This window comes from Pseudoliparis swirei, unplaced genomic scaffold (assembly GCF_029220125.1).
Source record: "Pseudoliparis swirei isolate HS2019 ecotype Mariana Trench unplaced genomic scaffold, NWPU_hadal_v1 hadal_29, whole genome shotgun sequence".
NCBI classification, from domain to species: domain Eukaryota; kingdom Metazoa; phylum Chordata; class Actinopteri; order Perciformes; family Liparidae; genus Pseudoliparis; species Pseudoliparis swirei.
Genome location: NW_026613265.1, coordinates 397,254 through 414,756, shown reverse-complemented (window position 1 = coordinate 414,756; position 17,503 = coordinate 397,254). Strand labels below are relative to the sequence as shown.

The 17,503-nt window shown below is 51.8% G+C and overlaps 1 protein-coding gene across 1 annotated transcript; it reads right to left on the bottom strand.

Annotated features, from left to right (window-relative positions):
• Positions 1-7,589: 7,589 nt before the first annotated feature.
• On the bottom strand, positions 7,590-13,426 carry tmem178a (transmembrane protein 178a; the record flags this gene model as incomplete). The annotated part of the gene is made up of 3 exons (XM_056410907.1): positions 7,590-8,693; positions 11,905-12,042; positions 13,303-13,426. Coding segments are annotated over 3 exons (504 nt in total), but the record flags the coding sequence as incomplete, so codon positions are not given.
• Positions 13,427-17,503: the final 4,077 nt, after the last annotated feature.

The following is a 17,503-nucleotide window of genomic DNA, read 5'->3' as shown; positions in this document are numbered from 1 at the left end:
CGCCTCCTGGACGCCTCCCGTTAGAGGTTTTCCAGGCACGTCCTACTGGGAGGAGACCCGGGGAAGACCCAGGACACGCTGGAGAGATTATATCTCCCGGCTGGCCTGGGAACGCCTCGGGATCCCCCACAATGAGCTGGAAAGTGTTGCGGGCGAGAGGGAAGTCTGGGTCAACCTGCTGGGTCTGCTGCCCCCAAGACCCGACCCCGGAATAAGCAGATGAGAATGGATGGATGGGCTATACAAATAAACTGAATTTAATTGAATTGAACCCAGGTGCATGCTGGGCGTGTACTACATGTAACCCAGGTGCATGCTGGGCGTGTACTACATGTAACCCAGGTGCATGCTGGGCGTGTACTACATGTAACCCAGGTGCATGCTGGGTCTGTACTACATGTAACCCATTTGCATGCTGGGTGTGTACTACATGTAACCCAGGTGCATGCTGGGCGTGTACTACATGTAACCCAGGTGCATGCTGGGCGTGTACTACATGTAACCCAGGTGCATGCTGGGTGTGTACTACATGTAACCCAGGTGCATGCTGGGTCTGTACTACATGTAACCCATTTGCATGCTGGGTGTGTACTACATGTAACCCAGGTGCATGCTGGGCGTGTACTACATGTAACCCAGGTGCATGCTGGGTCTGTACTACATGTAACCCAGGTGCATGCTGGGTGTGTACTACATGTAACCCAGGTGCATGCTGGGCGTGTACTACATGTAACCCAGGTGCATGCTGGGCGTGTACTACATGTAACCCAGGTGCATGCTGGGCATGTACTACATGTAACCCAGGTGCATGCTGGGCGTGTACTACATGTAACCCAGGTGCATGCTGGGTGTACTACATGTAACCCAGGTGCATGCTGGGCGTGTACTACATGTAACCCAGGTGCATGCTGGGCGTGTACTACATGTAACCCAGGTGCATGCTGGGCGTGTACTACATGTAACCCAGGTGCATGCTGGGTGTGTACTACATGTAACCCAGGTGCATGCTGGGTGTGTACTACATGTAACCCAGGTGCATGCTGGGTGTGTACTACATGTAACCCAGGTGCATGCTGGGTGTGTACTACATGTAACCCAGGTGCATGCTGGGCGTGTACTACATGTAACCCAGGTGCATGCTGGGTGTGTACTACATGTAACCCAGGTGCATGCTGGGCGTGTACTACATGTAACCCAGGTGCATGCTGGGTGTGTACTACATGTAACCCAGGTGCATGCTGGGCGTGTACTACATGTAACCCAGGTGCATGCTGGGTGTACTACATGTAACCCAGGTGCATGCTGGGCGTGTACTACATGTAACCCAGGTGCATGCTGGGCGTGTACTACATGTAACCCAGGTGCATGCTGGGCGTGTACTACATGTAACCCAGGTGCATGCTGGGTACTACATGTAACCCAGGTGCATGCTGGGCGTGTACTACATGTAACCCAGGTGCATGCTGGGTGTGTACTACATGTAACCCAGGTGCATGCTGGGCGTGTACTACATGTAACCCAGGTGCATGCTGGGCGTGTACTACATGTAACCCAGGTGCATGCTGGGTGTACTACATGTAACCCAGGTGCATGCTGGTGTGTACTACATGTAACCCAGGTGCATGCTGGGTGTGTACTACATGTAACCCAGGTGCATGCTGGGCGTGTACTACATGTAACCCAGGTGCATGCTGGGCTGTACTACATGTAACCCAGGTGCATGCTGGGCGTGTACTACATGTAACCCAGGTGCATGCTGGGTCTGTACTACATGTAACCCAGGTGCATGCTGGGCGTGTACTACATGTAACCCAGGTGCATGCTGGGTGTACTACATGTAACCCAGGTGCATGCTGGGTGTGTACTACATGTAACCCAGGTGCATGCTGGGTCTGTACTACATGTAACCCAGGTGCATGCTGGGTGTGTACTACATGTAACCCAGGTGCATGCTGGGTGTGTACTACATGTAACCCAGGTGCATGCTGGGTGTGTACTACATGTAACCCAGGTGCATGCTGGGTCTGTACTACATGTAACCCAGGTGCATGCTGGGCGTGTACTACATGTAACCCAGGTGCATGCTGGGCGTGTACTACATGTAACCCAGGTGCATGCTGGGTGTACTACATGTACCCCAGGTGAATGCTGGGTATGTACTACATGTACCCCAGGTGCATGCTGGTGTGTACTACATGTAACCCAGGTGCATGCTGGGCGTGTACTACATGTAACCCAGGTGCATGCTGGGTGTACTACATGTAACCCAGGTGCATGCTGGGTGTGTACTACATGTAACCCAGGTGCATGCTGGGTCTGTACTACATGTAACCCAGGTGCATGCTGGGCGTGTACTACATGTAACCCAGGTGCATGCTGGGCGTGTACTACATGTAACCCAGGTGCATGCTGGGCGTGTACTACATGTAACCCAGGTGCATGCTGGGTGTGTACTACATGTAACCCAGGTGCATGCTGGGCGTGTACTACATGTAACCCAGGTGCATGCTGGGCGTGTACTACATGTAACCCAGGTGCATGCTGGGCGTGTACTACATGTAACCCAGGTGCATGCTGGGCGTGTACTACATGTAACCCAGGTGCATGCTGGGCGTGTACTACATGTAACCCAGGTGCATGCTGGGCGTGTACTACATGTAACCCAGGTGCATGCTGGGCGTGTACTACATGTAACCCAGGTGCATGCTGGGCGTGTACTACATGTAACCCAGGTGCATGCTGGGCTGTACTACATGTAACCCAGGTGCATGCTGGGCGTGTACTACATGTAACCCAGGTGCATGCTGGGTGTACTACATGTAACCCAGGTGCATGCTGGGCGTGTACTACATGTAACCCAGGTGCATGCTGGGCGTGTACTACATGTAACCCAGGTGCATGCTGGGTGTGTACTACATGTAACCCAGGTGCATGCTGGGCGTGTACTCCATGTAACCCAGGTGCATGCTGGGTGTACTACATGTAACCCAGGTGCATGCTGGGTGTACTACATGTAACCCAGGTGCATGCTGGGCGTGTACTACATGTAACCCAGGTGCATGCTGGGTGTGTACTACATGTAACCCAGGTGCATGCTGGTGTGTACTACATGTAACCCAGGTGCATGCTGGGCTGTACTACATGTAACCCAGGTGCATGCTGGGTGTACTACATGTAACCCAGGTGCATGCTGGGTGTGTACTACATGTAACCCAGGTGCATGCTGGGCGTGTACTACATGTAACCCAGGTGCATGCTGGTGTGTACTACATGTAACCCAGGTGCATGCTGGGTGTGTACTACATGTAACCCAGGTGCATGCTGGGTGTGTACTACATGTAACCCAGGTGCATGCTGGTGTGTACTACATGTAACCCAGGTGCATGCTGGGTGTGTACTACATGTAACCCAGGTGCATGCTGGTGTGTACCATGTAACCCAGGTGCATGCTGGGCGTGTACTACATGTAACCCAGGTGCATGCTGGGCGTGTACTACATGTAACCCAGGTGCATGCTGGCGTGTACTACATGTAACCCAGGTGCATGCTGGGTGTACTACATGTAACCCAGGTGCATGCTGGGCGTGTACTACATGTAACCCAGGTGCATGCTGGGCGTGTACTACATGTAACCCAGGTGCATGCTGGTGTGTACTACATGTAACCCAGGTGCATGCTGGGCGTGTACTACATGTAACCCAGGTGCATGCTGGGCGTGTACTACATGTAACCCAGGTGCATGCTGGGCGTGTACTACATGTAACCCAGGTGCATGCTGGGCGTGTACTACATGTAACCCAGGTGCATGCTGGGTGTGTACTACATGTAACCCAGGTGCATGCTGGGCGTGTACTACATGTAACCCAGGTGCATGCTGGGTACTATGTAACCCAGGTGCATGCTGGGTGTACTACATGTAACCCAGGTGCATGCTGGGCGTGTACTACATGTAACCCAGGTGCATGCTGGGTGTGTACTACATGTAACCCAGGTGCATGCTGGGTGTGTACTACATGTAACCCAGGTGCATGCTGGGCATGTACTACATGTAACCCAGGTGCATGCTGGGTGTGTACTACATGTAACCCAGGTGCATGCTGGGCGTGTACTACATGTAACCCAGGTGCATGCTGGGTGTACTACATGTAACCCAGGTGCATGCTGGGTGTGTACTACATGTAACCCAGGTGCATGCTGGGTGTGTACTACATGTAACCCAGGTGCATGCTGGGCATGTACTACATGTAACCCAGGTGCATGCTGGGCGTGTACTACATGTAACCCAGGTGCATGCTGGGCGTGTACTACATGTAACCCAGGTGCATGCTGGGCGTGTACTACATGTAACCCAGGTGCATGCTGGGCGTGTACTACATGTAACCCAGGTGCATGCTGGGCGTGTACTACATGTAACCCAGGTGCATGCTGGGTGTGTACTACATGTAACCCAGGTGCATGCTGGGCGTGTACTACATGTAACCCAGGTGCATGCTGGGCGTGTACTACATGTAACCCAGGTGCATGCTGGGCGTGTACTACATGTAACCCAGGTGCATGCTGGGTGTGTACTACATGTAACCCAGGTGCATGCTGGGCGTGTACTACATGTAACCCAGGTGCATGCTGGGTGTGTACTACATGTAACCCAGGTGCATGCTGGGTGTGTACTACATGTAACCCAGGTGCATGCTGGGCGTGTACTACATGTAACCCAGGTGCATGCTGGGCGTGTACTACATGTAACCCAGGTGCATGCTGGGTGTGTACTACATGTAACCCAGGTGCATGCTGGGTGTGTACTACATGTAACCCAGGTGCATGCTGGGTCTGTACTACATGTAACCCATTTGCATGCTGGGTGTGTACTACATGTAACCCAGGTGCATGCTGGGTGTGTACTACATGTAACCCAGGTGCATGCTGGGTGTACTACATGTAACCCAGGTGCATGCTGGGCGTGTACTACATGTAACCCAGGTGCATGCTGGGCGTGTACTACATGTAACCCAGGTGCATGCTGGGTGTGTACTACATGTAACCCAGGTGCATGCTGGGCGTGTACTACATGTAACCCAGGTGCATGCTGGGTGTGTACTACATGTAACCCAGGTGCATGCTGGGCGTGTACTACATGTAACCCAGGTGCATGCTGGGCGTGTACTACATGTAACCCAGGTGCATGCTGGGTGTGTACTACATGTAACCCAGGTGCATGCTGGGTGTGTACTACATGTAACCCAGGTGCATGCTGGGTGTGTACTACATGTAACCCAGGTGCATGCTGGGACATGTAACCCAGGTGCATGCTGGGCGTGTACTACATGTAACCCAGGTGCATTCTGGGCGTGTACTACATGTAACCCAGGTGCATGCTGGTGTGTACTACATGTAACCCAGGTGCATGCTGGGCGTGTACTACATGTAACCCAGGTGCATGCTGGGCGTGTACTACATGTAACCCAGGTGCATGCTGGGTGTGTACTACATGTAACCCAGGTGCATGCTGGGTGTGTACTACATGTAACCCAGGTGCATGCTGGGCGTGTACTACATGTAACCCAGGTGCATGCTGGGCGTGTACTACATGTAACCCAGGTGCATGCTGGGCGTGTACTACATGTAACCCAGGTGCATGCTGGGTGTGTACTACATGTAACCCAGGTGCATGCTGGGCGTGTACTACATGTAACCCAGGTGCATGCTGGGCGTGTACTACATGTAACCCAGGTGCATGCTGGGTGTGTACTACATGTAACCCAGGTGCATGCTGGGCATGTACTACATGTAACCCAGGTGCATGCTGGGTGTGTCCTACTGAACAAGCAAGAGAAGTATAACAACAAAGAATCAAACTAAACTAAAAACTATCAAAAGAAAAACAATCCTAATATATCAACAAAACCTAAATAAGCAAACCAGAATAATGAAACAATACTACTTGTGAATAAAATAACAAAATACTAACATCAAATAAAGTGCTGCAGATATAACACATATCTGTAAAAGAACAAGAGAGAAGATCAGTCTGGTGAAGATTATATGGTTTATTTACAGCTGAACAGCAGGGGGGGCAATAGGTTACCATGGAGCTCCAGGGGGGAAGGGAGGGGCATCAGGGGGTAAGGGAGGGGCATCAGAGTGTAAGGGAGGGGCATCAGAGGGTAAGGGAGGGGCATCAGGGGGTAAGGGAGGGCATCAGAGGGTAAGGGAGGGCATCAGAGGGTAAGGGAGGGGCATCAGAGGGTAAGGGAGGGGCATCAGAGGGTAAGGGAGGGGCATCAGAGGGTAAGGGAGGGGCATCAGAGGGTAAGGGAGGGGCATCAGAGGGTAAGGGAGGGGCATCAGGGGGTAAGGGAGGGGCATCAGAGGGCAAGGAGGGACATCAGGGGTAAGGAGGGGCATCAGAGGGTAAGGGAGGGCATCAGGGGTAGGAGGGGCATCAGAGGGTAAGGGAGGGGCATCAGGGGGTAAGGGAGGGGCATCAGATGGTAAGGGAGGGGCATCAGAGGGTCAGGGAGGGGCATCAGATGGTAAGGGAGGGGCATCAGAGGGTCAGGAGGGGCATCCAGCCTGCAGGAGGCTGAGCTGAAGACTGAAGCCTAACTCCTAAATTGAATAAATACTGAAGCACCAAGCAGCAGCGTTCAGTTCATACACCTGGTCACCTGGTCACACCTGGACTTCCTGTTCACACCTGGACTTCCTGTGTGAGGACAAGATCAAATCCACCGGCCTGATCTCCGACCAGCCGACTGGTGAACCAGATCCAGTGTTAAGGGACTCTGAGACGTTCTCTGATCGATGTTCCAGATGTTCTCCAGACACGATCCCCGTGTTCCATCATCTGCTCTCTGATCAGGTAAAAACACTTGACTTTATCTCCAGGTGAGAGAGCTACGGCCACCAGACTCAGGACTCATCATGATGCCATGTGCTGCAAGACTTTAGGAAAACTGTCACGGCAGAACCAACACACGGCAGAACCAAAACACGGCAGAACCAAAACACGGCAGAACCAAAACACGGCAGAACCCCAACGCTCAGAGACAAGCTCCACGGAACACATCACCAGACTCAACACTTCCCTACGACCCTTTAGACGACAGCTAGATTTGAATGTATTTAATATTTACTGTTTAAATGTATTTAGTATTTACAGTTTAAATGTATTCAGTATTTACAGTTTGAATGTATTTAGTATTTACAGTTTAAATGTATTTAGTATTTACAGTTTAAATGTATTCAGTATTTACAGTTTGAATGTATTTAGTATTTACAGTTTAAATGTATTTAGTATTTACAGTTTAAATGTATTCAGTATTTACAGTTTGAATGTATTTAGTATTTACAGTTTAAATGTATTTAGTATTTACAATTTAAATGTATTTAATATTGACAGTTTAAATGTATTTCGTATTTACAGTTTAAATGTATTTAGTATTTACAGTTTAAATGTATTTAATATTTACAGTTTAAATGTATTCAGTATTTACAGTTTAAATGTATTCAGTATTTACAGTTTAAATGTATTTAGTATTTACAGTTTAAATGTATTTCATATTTACAGTTTAAATGTATTCAGTATTTACAGTTTAAATGTATTCAGTATTTACAGTTTAAATGTATTCAGTATTTACAGTTTGCTCTCAGGAACTAATCTTCACAGCCTGAAGATGCAGTGAAACAATAAATCTGCTTAATGTGACGATGATTCCTAAAAGACGGGACTGAAGTTTTTTTGTGAGAGAATTTTTTTATGTTAATGTTTGAAAGTTAGAAAAGAAAAAGCCCCAGACCAAATGAAGCGCTCTGCTTTGTGGGACAGGGAATAATCCTTATCTCTCAGTGGGGGTCTGGACCCTCTGCACAGCTGTGACCCACGACAGCTCCAGTTCTACATGTCATGCTCTTGTTTTGGTAGAGGAGTTCAGGAAGTAGAGCCACTGAAGGGGGATCTTCACAAACCTGTGAAGTGGTTTTCTCTCTGGAAATAAGTTCATGTGTTCGTTTACAGCTGCAGGCGAGAAGCAGAGGAGAAGGATGCTGATTGGCTGCAGTTCCTGGCAAACAGTGACTCTGTGAGCCTGTTAGCATGCTAGCTCCTACAGCTTCTGGTCACACCACACACACCTGTAACCACACCTAACGGGGACGTCAGTGTGCTGGAGTGCAGCTGCTCATCACTGCAGTCAGTTGAGGAGCTGAACCACCGGAGGGCAGCAGAGACACGCAGTTCAGACGCAGTCGAGCGACTCGATGACCGAAGAGCAATTCATTGAAGACATTTTAGAAGCCGGTGCTGACCTCCTGCAGCTCCACCTGGATGCTGACCCCTTGCCACCGGTCTGTGCAGAACCCAGGTCACATAAACCAGGTGCAGCTCAACAAACCAAGGTCTCCGTCGTCAAGCCCTCCGGCTTCTCCTCCTCTGATTGGTTGACAGCCGGTGCCTCAGACGGAGGACTGGCGGGCCGTTTTGGAGCGCAGAGCTCCGGCCCGGCTCAGGAAGGGGAAGATGGTACCGAGGCAGCCGGCGGCCACCGTGAGACCCAGACTGGCCCAGGCACAGCAGAGAGACCAGCCATAGCCGTGATCCACATCAGCTGGCAGACCGTAGATGAAGGGGGGGGTTCTGGAGAGGTCATAGGTCACACTGGCTGCATACGTACACAGAGAGATGGTGCAAAAGATCCCTGAAGGAAACGGGAAGAAAAAACTCTTAGTACAAACATTCAGAACCTGCATCACAGACCAGAGGGGGAACCATCAGGTGAGGGTAGTCTCTAAACCAGGTCAGAGGGGGAACCACCAGGTGAGGGTAGTCTCTAAACCAGGTCAGAGGGGGAACCACCAGGTGAGGGTAGTCTCGAAACCAGGTCAGAGGGGGAACCACCAGGTGAGGGTAGTCTCGAAACCAGGTCAGAGGGGGAACCACCAGGTGAGGGTAGTCTCTAAACCAGGTCAGAGGGGGAACCACCAGGTGAGGGTCGTCTCTCCACCAGGTCAGAGGGGGAACCACCAGGTGAGGGTAGTCTCTAAACCAGGTCAGAGGGGGAACCACCAGGTGAGGGTAGTCTCTCAACCAGGTCAGAGGGGGAACCACCAGGTGAGGGTAGTCTCTTCACCAGGTCAGAGGGGGAACCACCAGGTGAGGGTAGTCTCTAAACCAGGTCAGAGGGGGAACCACCAGGTGAGGGTAGTCTCTAAACCAGGTCAGAGGGGGAACCACCAGGTGAGGGTAGTCTCAACCAGGTCAGAGGGGGAACCACCAGGTGAGGGTAGTCTCTTCACCAGGTCAGAGGGGGAACCACCAGGTGAGGGTAGTCTCTTCACCAGGTCAGAGGGGGAACCACCAGGTGAGGGTAGTCTCTAAACCAGGTCAGAGGGGGAACCACCAGGTGAGGGTAGTCTCTAAACCAGGTCAGAGGGGGAACCACCAGGTGAGGGTAGTCTCGAAACCAGGTCAGAGGGGGAACCACCAGGTGAGGGTAGTCTCTCAACCAGGTCAGAGGGGGAACCACCAGGTGAGGGTAGTCTCTAAACCAGGTCAGAGGGGGAACCACCAGGTGAGGGTAGTCTCCACCAGGTCAGAGGGGAACCACCAGGTGAGGGTAGTCTCTAAACCAGGTCAGAGGGGAACCACCAGGTGAGGTAGTCTCAACCAGGACAGAGGGGGAACCACCAGGTGAGGGTAGTCTCTAAACCAGGTCAGAGGGGGAACCACCAGGTGAGGGTAGTCTCTTCACCAGGTCAGAGGGGGAACCACCAGGTGAAGGTAGTCTCGAAACCAGGTCAGAGGGGGAACCACCAGGTGAGGGTAGTCTCAACCAGGTCAGAGGGGAACCACCAGGTGAGGGTAGTCTCGAAACCAGGTCAGAGGGGAACCACCAGGTGAGGTAGTCTCTAAACCAGGTCAGAGGGGGAACCACCAGGTGAGGGTAGTCTCTCAACCAGGTCAGAGGGGGAACCACCAGGTGAGGGTAATCTCTTCACCAGGTCAGAGGGGGAACCACCAGGTGAGGGTAGTCTCTAAACCAGGTCAGAGGGGGAACCACCAGGTGAGGGTAGTCTCTTCACCAGGTCAGAGGGGGAACCACCAGGTGAGGGTAGTCTCTAAACCAGGTCAGAGGGGGAACCACCAGGTGAGGGTAGTCTCGAAACCAGGTCAGAGGGGGAACCACCAGGTGAGGGTAGTCTCAAACCAGGTCAGAGGGGAACCACCAGGTGAGGGTAGTCCCTCAACCAGGTCAGAGGGGGAACCACCAGGTGATGGTAGTCTCTAAACCAGGTCAGAGGGGGAATCACCAGGTGAGGGTAGTCTCTTCACCAGGTCAGAGGGGGAACCACCAGGTGAGGGTAGTCTCTAAACCAGGTCAGAGGGGGAACCACCAGGTGAGGGTAGTCTCAAACCAGGTCAGAGGGGAACCACCAGGTGAGGGTAGTCTCAAACCAGGTCAGAGGGGAACCACCAGGTGAGGGTAGTCTCAACCAGGTCAGAGGGGAACCACCAGGTGAGGGTAGTCTCAACCAGGTCAGAGGGGAACCACCAGGTGAGGGTAGTCTCAACCAGGTCAGAGGGGGAACCACCAGGTGAGGGTAGTCTCTCAACCAGGTCAGAGGGGGAACCACCAGGTGAGGGTAGTCTCTAAACCAGGCCAGAGGAGGAACCACCAGGTGAGGGTAGTCTCTAAACCAGGTCAGAGGGGGAACCACCAGGTGAGGGTAGTCTCTCAACCAGGTCAGAGGGGGAACCACCAGGTGAGGGTAGTCTCTCAACCAGGTCAGAGGGGGAACCACCAGGTGAGGGTAGTCTCTAAACCAGGTCAGAGGGGGAACCACCAGGTGAGGGTAGTCTCTTCACCAGGTCAGAGGGGGAACCACCAGGTGAGGGTAGTCTCTTAACCAGGTCAGAGGGGGAACCACCAGGTGAGGGTAGTCTCTTAACCAGGTCAGAGGGGAACCACCAGGTGAGGGTAGTCTCTAAACCAGGTCAGAGGGGGAACCACCAGGTGAGGGTAGTCTCTTAACCAGGTCAGAGGGGGAACCACCAGGTGAGGGTAGTCTCTAAACCAGGTCAGAGGGGGAACCACCAGGTGAGGGTAGTCTCTAAACCAGGTCAGAGGGGGAACCACCAGGTTAGGGTAGTGTTAATATTAATCTGATTTATTGAAGGGACCGTAATGTCTAGGTTCCGGCAAAACATCAGAAGAGACGGCACTTTGCCTGTGAGGAGAGAAAGATATTGTGTCTGCAGCTCAAGGGCAGCTACACGCCTGACAGTATTCAACATTCACACTTGTTATCAGTATTTACACATACCAAGAGGCACGGCCAACAGACAGCCCCCACCCGGGGGTAAGGGGGGTGGGATATGCACCTGTGACGAGATCTGGGTATAAAAGATGGAATCTTGATGTGCTGAGGAGGAAGTGTGGTTTTTGGGCTCGACTTGCATGTTGAGGAGAGCTCCCCATGTGATTGCAATCGCTGGTGAGCGTTTGTACTTTGCTTTTGATCAGTGAATACACGTCTCCCTAAAGGAGAGAACTACAGGGGATTGTGGATCGTATTATTGTAGAAGCTCTTCCAGGCTGTTCAATTCTGAATTACGTTACAGTAGTCTCTCAACCAGGTCAGAGGGGGAACCACCAGGTGAGGGTAGTCTCTCAACCAGGTATGTTGAGCCTGCAGAGTCTCAAGAGCACAAAGGCTGGATCCCGGTGGAAACGGAAGCTGGTGAGCTGCTCCGGTCCAGACCGGTTTCTGTTCAGAGGGTTTCTAGAAACAGGATATTCGGCACCACCTGTTGAATGTGTTTGTAGTATTTTCTGGTCATTAATAGTTCACTATATTATTTATCAGTATAACGTGTACAACAACTATCACCACCTCTCTCTCAGGTACCTGCCATGAGGAACAGTAATCCGGAGACGTGCTGCGTCAAACTCTCCTCCCAAAAGAACCCGACCGACACCACGATGGTCCCACAAAGCAGGACCGCCGCCGCCATGCCAAGAAACCCGACTGTGATGCGCCGCAGGTCTACAGGTGGAAGGCAAGAGATTATTCACACGTCTACAGTCAGTTATAGACACCCGGTCCAGGTGTTCCCAGTCCATTTATTCAGACACTAATTCACTGGTCTCAGGATTCAGAGAAAAGGCCTGTTGTGAATTAGGTTGTCACGGTTTGTCATTTCTACATATATATATATATTTATTAGGGCTGTCAATCGATTAAAAAAAAGTAACTAATTAATCGCACATTTTGAAATTCATTAATCGCGATTAATCGCAATTAAAAGTTAAAAGTTAAAAGTTCATTCTTTTTAAAGACCAAACTTCACACAGAGCTGTGTTTTCAAAGAGGCTCCTACCTATAAAGTGCCAGCGAGGTATTTAATATTGTGGATGATAAATTGTTTCTTCAGTGAAACATCAGATTAGAAGGGAAAAAAAAGTATATTAGAGACCCCATTGGTCCTGTCATCTTTACCACTGAACAGCAGCAGAACCAGTGGCCTTGGTAACTGACTGGCATTCACATATGTCACGTTAACCCTCTGGAGGCTGGGCTCATTTTATACATTTTACAACAAAACAAAAATTCACCTTTTAAAGGCGTTTGCATGTGACACACCCCCACGTGTTATACATCAAACATTCCAGAACAATCTCAGCTCTATTCAATGAGGCTCATTGTCCTCGCGCCGTGTTCTCTGCTCTCTGACTGACAGGCTGCTATAGAGCCTCACCTGTGTGGTGGGAGGTCCTTTGTGATTTACTGAGTGTTCATTGGTTGTTTTTTTCCCAAAATGTTGACAGACAAACGGATTGACCAATCACGGTGAAGGTTTCGTGTGACGAGTTCTTTCCGCGCCGCGTCCCCCGACACGTCGCCCCTCCGTTCCTCTGTGTATCAGAGGGGGAGACAGGAGGAAGGAGAGCAGGAGGAAATCCGACTGATTCATCCACAAGTTTAAACTCATTTCTGCTCCTTATTTTCGCGGAGAAATAATTGTTTTTAAAACGGAAACAGTGTTAAACCGTACTGCCGCGGTTTGACACTCGGTTTGAGTGTAAAAACTTCAACGAACACCGGAAGTAAACAAAGTTGCGTTAATTGCGTTAAAATATTTTAGTGCGTTTACGCGGCCAAATTAATCGCATAGATTAACGTGTTAACGCTGACAGCCCTAATATTGATATATAAAACTTATAAATGATATATATTGTATATATATTTGTCATTTATATATAAATATTATAAATATATACGTATACATATAGACAGTGTACTCACGAAGCAGGTGCCACTCGTCCTGTTGGATGGTCCTGGTTAGGTTCAGAGGGATGTTCCTCAGTCTGATTGGCTGAGAGAAGTGATACTTCACAGCTGTGCAGCGATCTGCAATACCTGCAATAAAAGACGGGATTATTTGATAGGTAAATCATTGAGCTGGAGAAGACCACCTGACCCCCATAACTACAACTACGATGAAGCAACAACCTACAACCCAACCTGAGTCACGCCATCATGTCTATCTGGTAAATGGACCGTACTTTATAGATCGTATCTAGTCTGCCCACTACTCAAAGTGCTTTAACATGTCATCATTCACATTACATCATCTTACATTACATATGGTGACTTACGAGAAGTGATTCAACCATGAGTACACACTCAGAACAACAAAAATCAAGAAAGTACAATTTCTTTAAGAAAGCCAACTACGTTCAGGGTCGGCAGGAGCTCAGGAGAGAGAGGTCATCCACAAGGTACCGGTTCAATCCCTGCTGACCCGCATGTTGAAGTGTCCTTGAGCAAGACACTGAACCCCCAGTTGTTCCCCGGGCGCTTCACTGCAGCCCATTGCTCCTTAATCACTAAGGAGGGGTCAAATGCAGAGAAGAAGTGACCTACGCGGATCAATAAAGTAAAGAAATACTACAAAGTGCTATAAGTGCCACTGAAGTGCTAATCTGTTTTTATCTACGGTTTTGTCGGGAAAGATGTGTTTTTAGTTTCCGGAGGAAGATGCAGAGACTTCCTGCTGTCCTGATGTCCATGAGGAGCCGGTTCCTCCACGAGATTGTTGAGGAGTGGAGTGAACGTGCTGGGGTTTACGGTTAGACCAGGTCCTGGGTGTGAGGTTAGACCAGGTCCTGGGAGTGAGGTTAGACCAGGTCCTGGGTGTGAGGTTAGACCATGTCCTGGGTGTGAGGTTAGACCATGTCCTGGGAGTGAGGTTAGACCAGGTCCTGGGTGTGAGGTTAGACCAGGTCCTGGGTGTGAGGTTAGACCATGTCCTGGGTGTGAGGTTAGACCAGATCCTGGGAGTGAGGTTAGACCAGGTCCTGGGTGTGAGGTTAGACCATGTCCTGGGTGTGAGGTTAGACCATGTCCTGGGAGTGAGGTTAGACCAGGTCCTGGGTGTGAGGTTAGACCAGGTCCTGGGTGTGAGGTCTGACCAGGTCCTGGGTGTGAGGTTAGACCAGGTCCTGGGTGTGAGGTCTGACCAAGTCCTGGTGTGAGGTTAGACCAGGTCCTGGGTGTGAGGTTAGACCAGGTCCTGGGTGTGAGGTCTGACCAGGTCCTGGGAGTGAGGTTAGACCAGGTCCTGGTGTGAGGTTAGACCAGGTCCTGGGTGTGAGGTCTGACCAGGTCCTGGATGTGAGGTTAGACCAGGTCCTGGATGTGAGGTCTGACCAGGTCCTGGGAGTGAGGTTAGACCAGGTCCTGGTGTGAGGTTAGACCAGGTCCTGGGTGTGAGGTTAGACCAGGTCCTGGGTGTGAGGTTAGACCAGGTCCTGGGTGTGAGGTCTGACCAGGTCCTGGGTGTGAGGTTAGACCAGGTACTGGGTGTGAGATTAGACCAGGTCTTGGATGTGAGGTTAGACCAGGTCCTGGATGTGGGGTTAGACCAGGTCCTGGATGTGGGGTTAGACCAGGTCCTGGGTGTGAGGTTAGACCATGTCCTGGATGTGAGGTTAGACCAGGTCCTGGATGTGAGGTTAGACCAGGTCCTGGATGTGAGGTTAGACCAGGTCCTGGATGTGGGGTTAGACCAGGTCCTGGGTGTGAGGTTAGACCATGTCCTGGATGTGGGGTTAGACCAGGTCCTGGGTGTGAGGTTAGACCATGTCCTGGATGTGGGGTTAGACCAGGTCCTGGGTGTGGGGTTAGACCAGGTCCTGGGTGTGAGGTTAGACCAGGTCCTGGGTGTGAGGTTAAACCAGGTCCTGGATGTGAGGTTAGACCAGGTCCTGGATGCAGACTAGAACCAGGTCCTGCGTGTGAGGAGACCAGGTACTGGGTGAGCATTGAGGTTAGAGCATTGTGGGTGGACGGTGGGTGGGAGGTCCTGGGTGTGTGGGTGGACCAGGTCCTGGGTGTGGGTTAGACCAGGTCCTGGGTGGAGGTGGGTAGAGCAGTGTGGGTGGAGGTTAGACCAGGTCCTGGATGTGAGGTTGGAGCAGGTCCTGGGTGGAGCAGTGTGGACCAGGTCCTGGAGCAGTGTGGGTGGGAACAGGTCCTGGGTGAGCAGTGTAGGTGGAGCATTGTGGGTGGAGCATTGTGGGTGGAGCAGGTCCTGGGTGTGGGGTTAGAACAGGTCCTGGGTGTGGGGTTAGACCAGGTCCTGGTGTGAGGGATTAGAGCAGGTCCTGGATGAGCTGCAGAGGTTAGACCAGCAGTCCTGGAGGGAGTTGCAGTAGTCTAGGCATGAAATGACCAGAGCCTGGACCAGAACCAGAATTAGAGCCTGGACCAGAACCAGAATTAGAGCCTGGACCAGAACCTGGACCAGAACCAGAATTAGAGCCTGGACCAGAGTAAGGAGACCATTCCTGATGTTGTGCAGCAGGTCCTGGGAATGTGTTAACCAGGTGTTGGGTGTGAGGTTAAACCAGGTTGACTGTCGAGTGTCACTCCGAGGTTTCTGGCAGTCGGGGGCGGGGCTAACACAGAGCTGTGAAGTTAATAGTCAGGTCCTGGGTAGTCAGGTTGTGGGTAGTCAGGTCCTGGGTAGTCAGGTCGTGGGTAGTCAGGTCCTGGGTAGTCAGGTCCTGGGTAGTCAGGTCGTGGGTAGTCAGGTCCTGGGTAGTCAGGTCCTTGTGGGTGGACCAGGTCTCTGAGGTGACCAGGTGGATGTGAGGTGTGAGGTTAATAGTCAGGTCCTGGATGTGGGGTGAGACCAGGTCCTGGATGTGGTTAAACCAGGTCCTGGTGTGAGGTTAGACAGGTCCTGGGGTGAGGTTACCAGGTCCTGGGAGGAGGTTAGACCAGGTCCTGGGTGTGAGGTCTGACCAGGTCCTGGATGTGAGGTTAGACCAGGTCCTGGGTGTGAGGTTAGACCAGGTCCTGGGTGTGAGGTTAGACCAGGTCCTGGGTGTGAGGTTAGACCAGGTCCTGGTGTGAGGTTAGACCAGGTCCTGGGTGTGAGGTTAGACCAGGTCCTGGGTGTGAGGTTAGACCAGGTCCTGGATGTGAGGTTAGACCAGGTCCTGGGTGTGAGGTTAGACCAGGTCCTGGGTGTGGGGTTAGACCAGGTCCTGGGTGTGAGGTTAGACCAGGTCCTGGATGTGAGGTTAGACCAGGTCCTGGATGTGAGGTTAGACCAGGTCCTGGATGTGGGGTTAGACCAGGTCCTGGGTGTGAGGTTAGACCATGTCCTGGATGTGAGGTTAGACCAGGTCCTGGATGTGAGGTTAGACCAGGTCCTGGATGTGAGGTTAGACCAGGTCCTGGGTGTGAGGTTAGACCATGTCCTGGATGTGGGGTTAGACCAGGTCCTGGGTGTGAGGTTAGACCAGGTCCTGGGTGTGAGGTTAGACCAGGTCCTGGGTCTGAGGTTAGACCAGGTCCTGGATGAGAGGTTAGACCAGGTCCTGGATGTGAGGTTAGACCAGGTCCTGGGAGTGAGGTTAGACCAGGTCCTGGATGTGAGGTTAGACCAGGTCCTGGATGTGAGGTTAGACCAGGTCCTGGGTGTGGGGTTAGACCAGGTCCTGGGTGTGAGGTTAAACCAGGTCCTGGATGTGAGGTTAGACCAGGTCCTGGATGTGAGGTTAGACCAGGTCCTGGGTGAGGTTAAACCAGGTCCTGGATGTGAGGTTAGACCAGGTCCTGGATGCAGGTGGGACCAGGTTGTGGGTGGGACATTGTGGGTGGAGCAGTGTGGGAGGAGCAGTGTGGGTGGAGCATTGTGGGTGGGACATTGTGGGTGGAGCAGTGTGGGTGGAACATTGTGGGTGGAGCAGTGTGGGTGGAGCAGTGTGGGTGGAGCAGTGTGGGAGGAGCAGTGTGGGTGGAGCATTGTGGGTGGAGCAGTGTGGGTGGAGCAGTGTGGGTGGAACATTGTGGGTGGAGCAGTGTGGGAGGAGCAGTGTGGGTAGAGGTTGACCCTTGTTGGAGGGGGTTGGGTTTGGGTGAAAACCCGTCGGGTGAGGTTAAAAACTGGAGTGAGGTTGCAGGGCCTGAGCAGCTAGAAAAATCGTAAAGC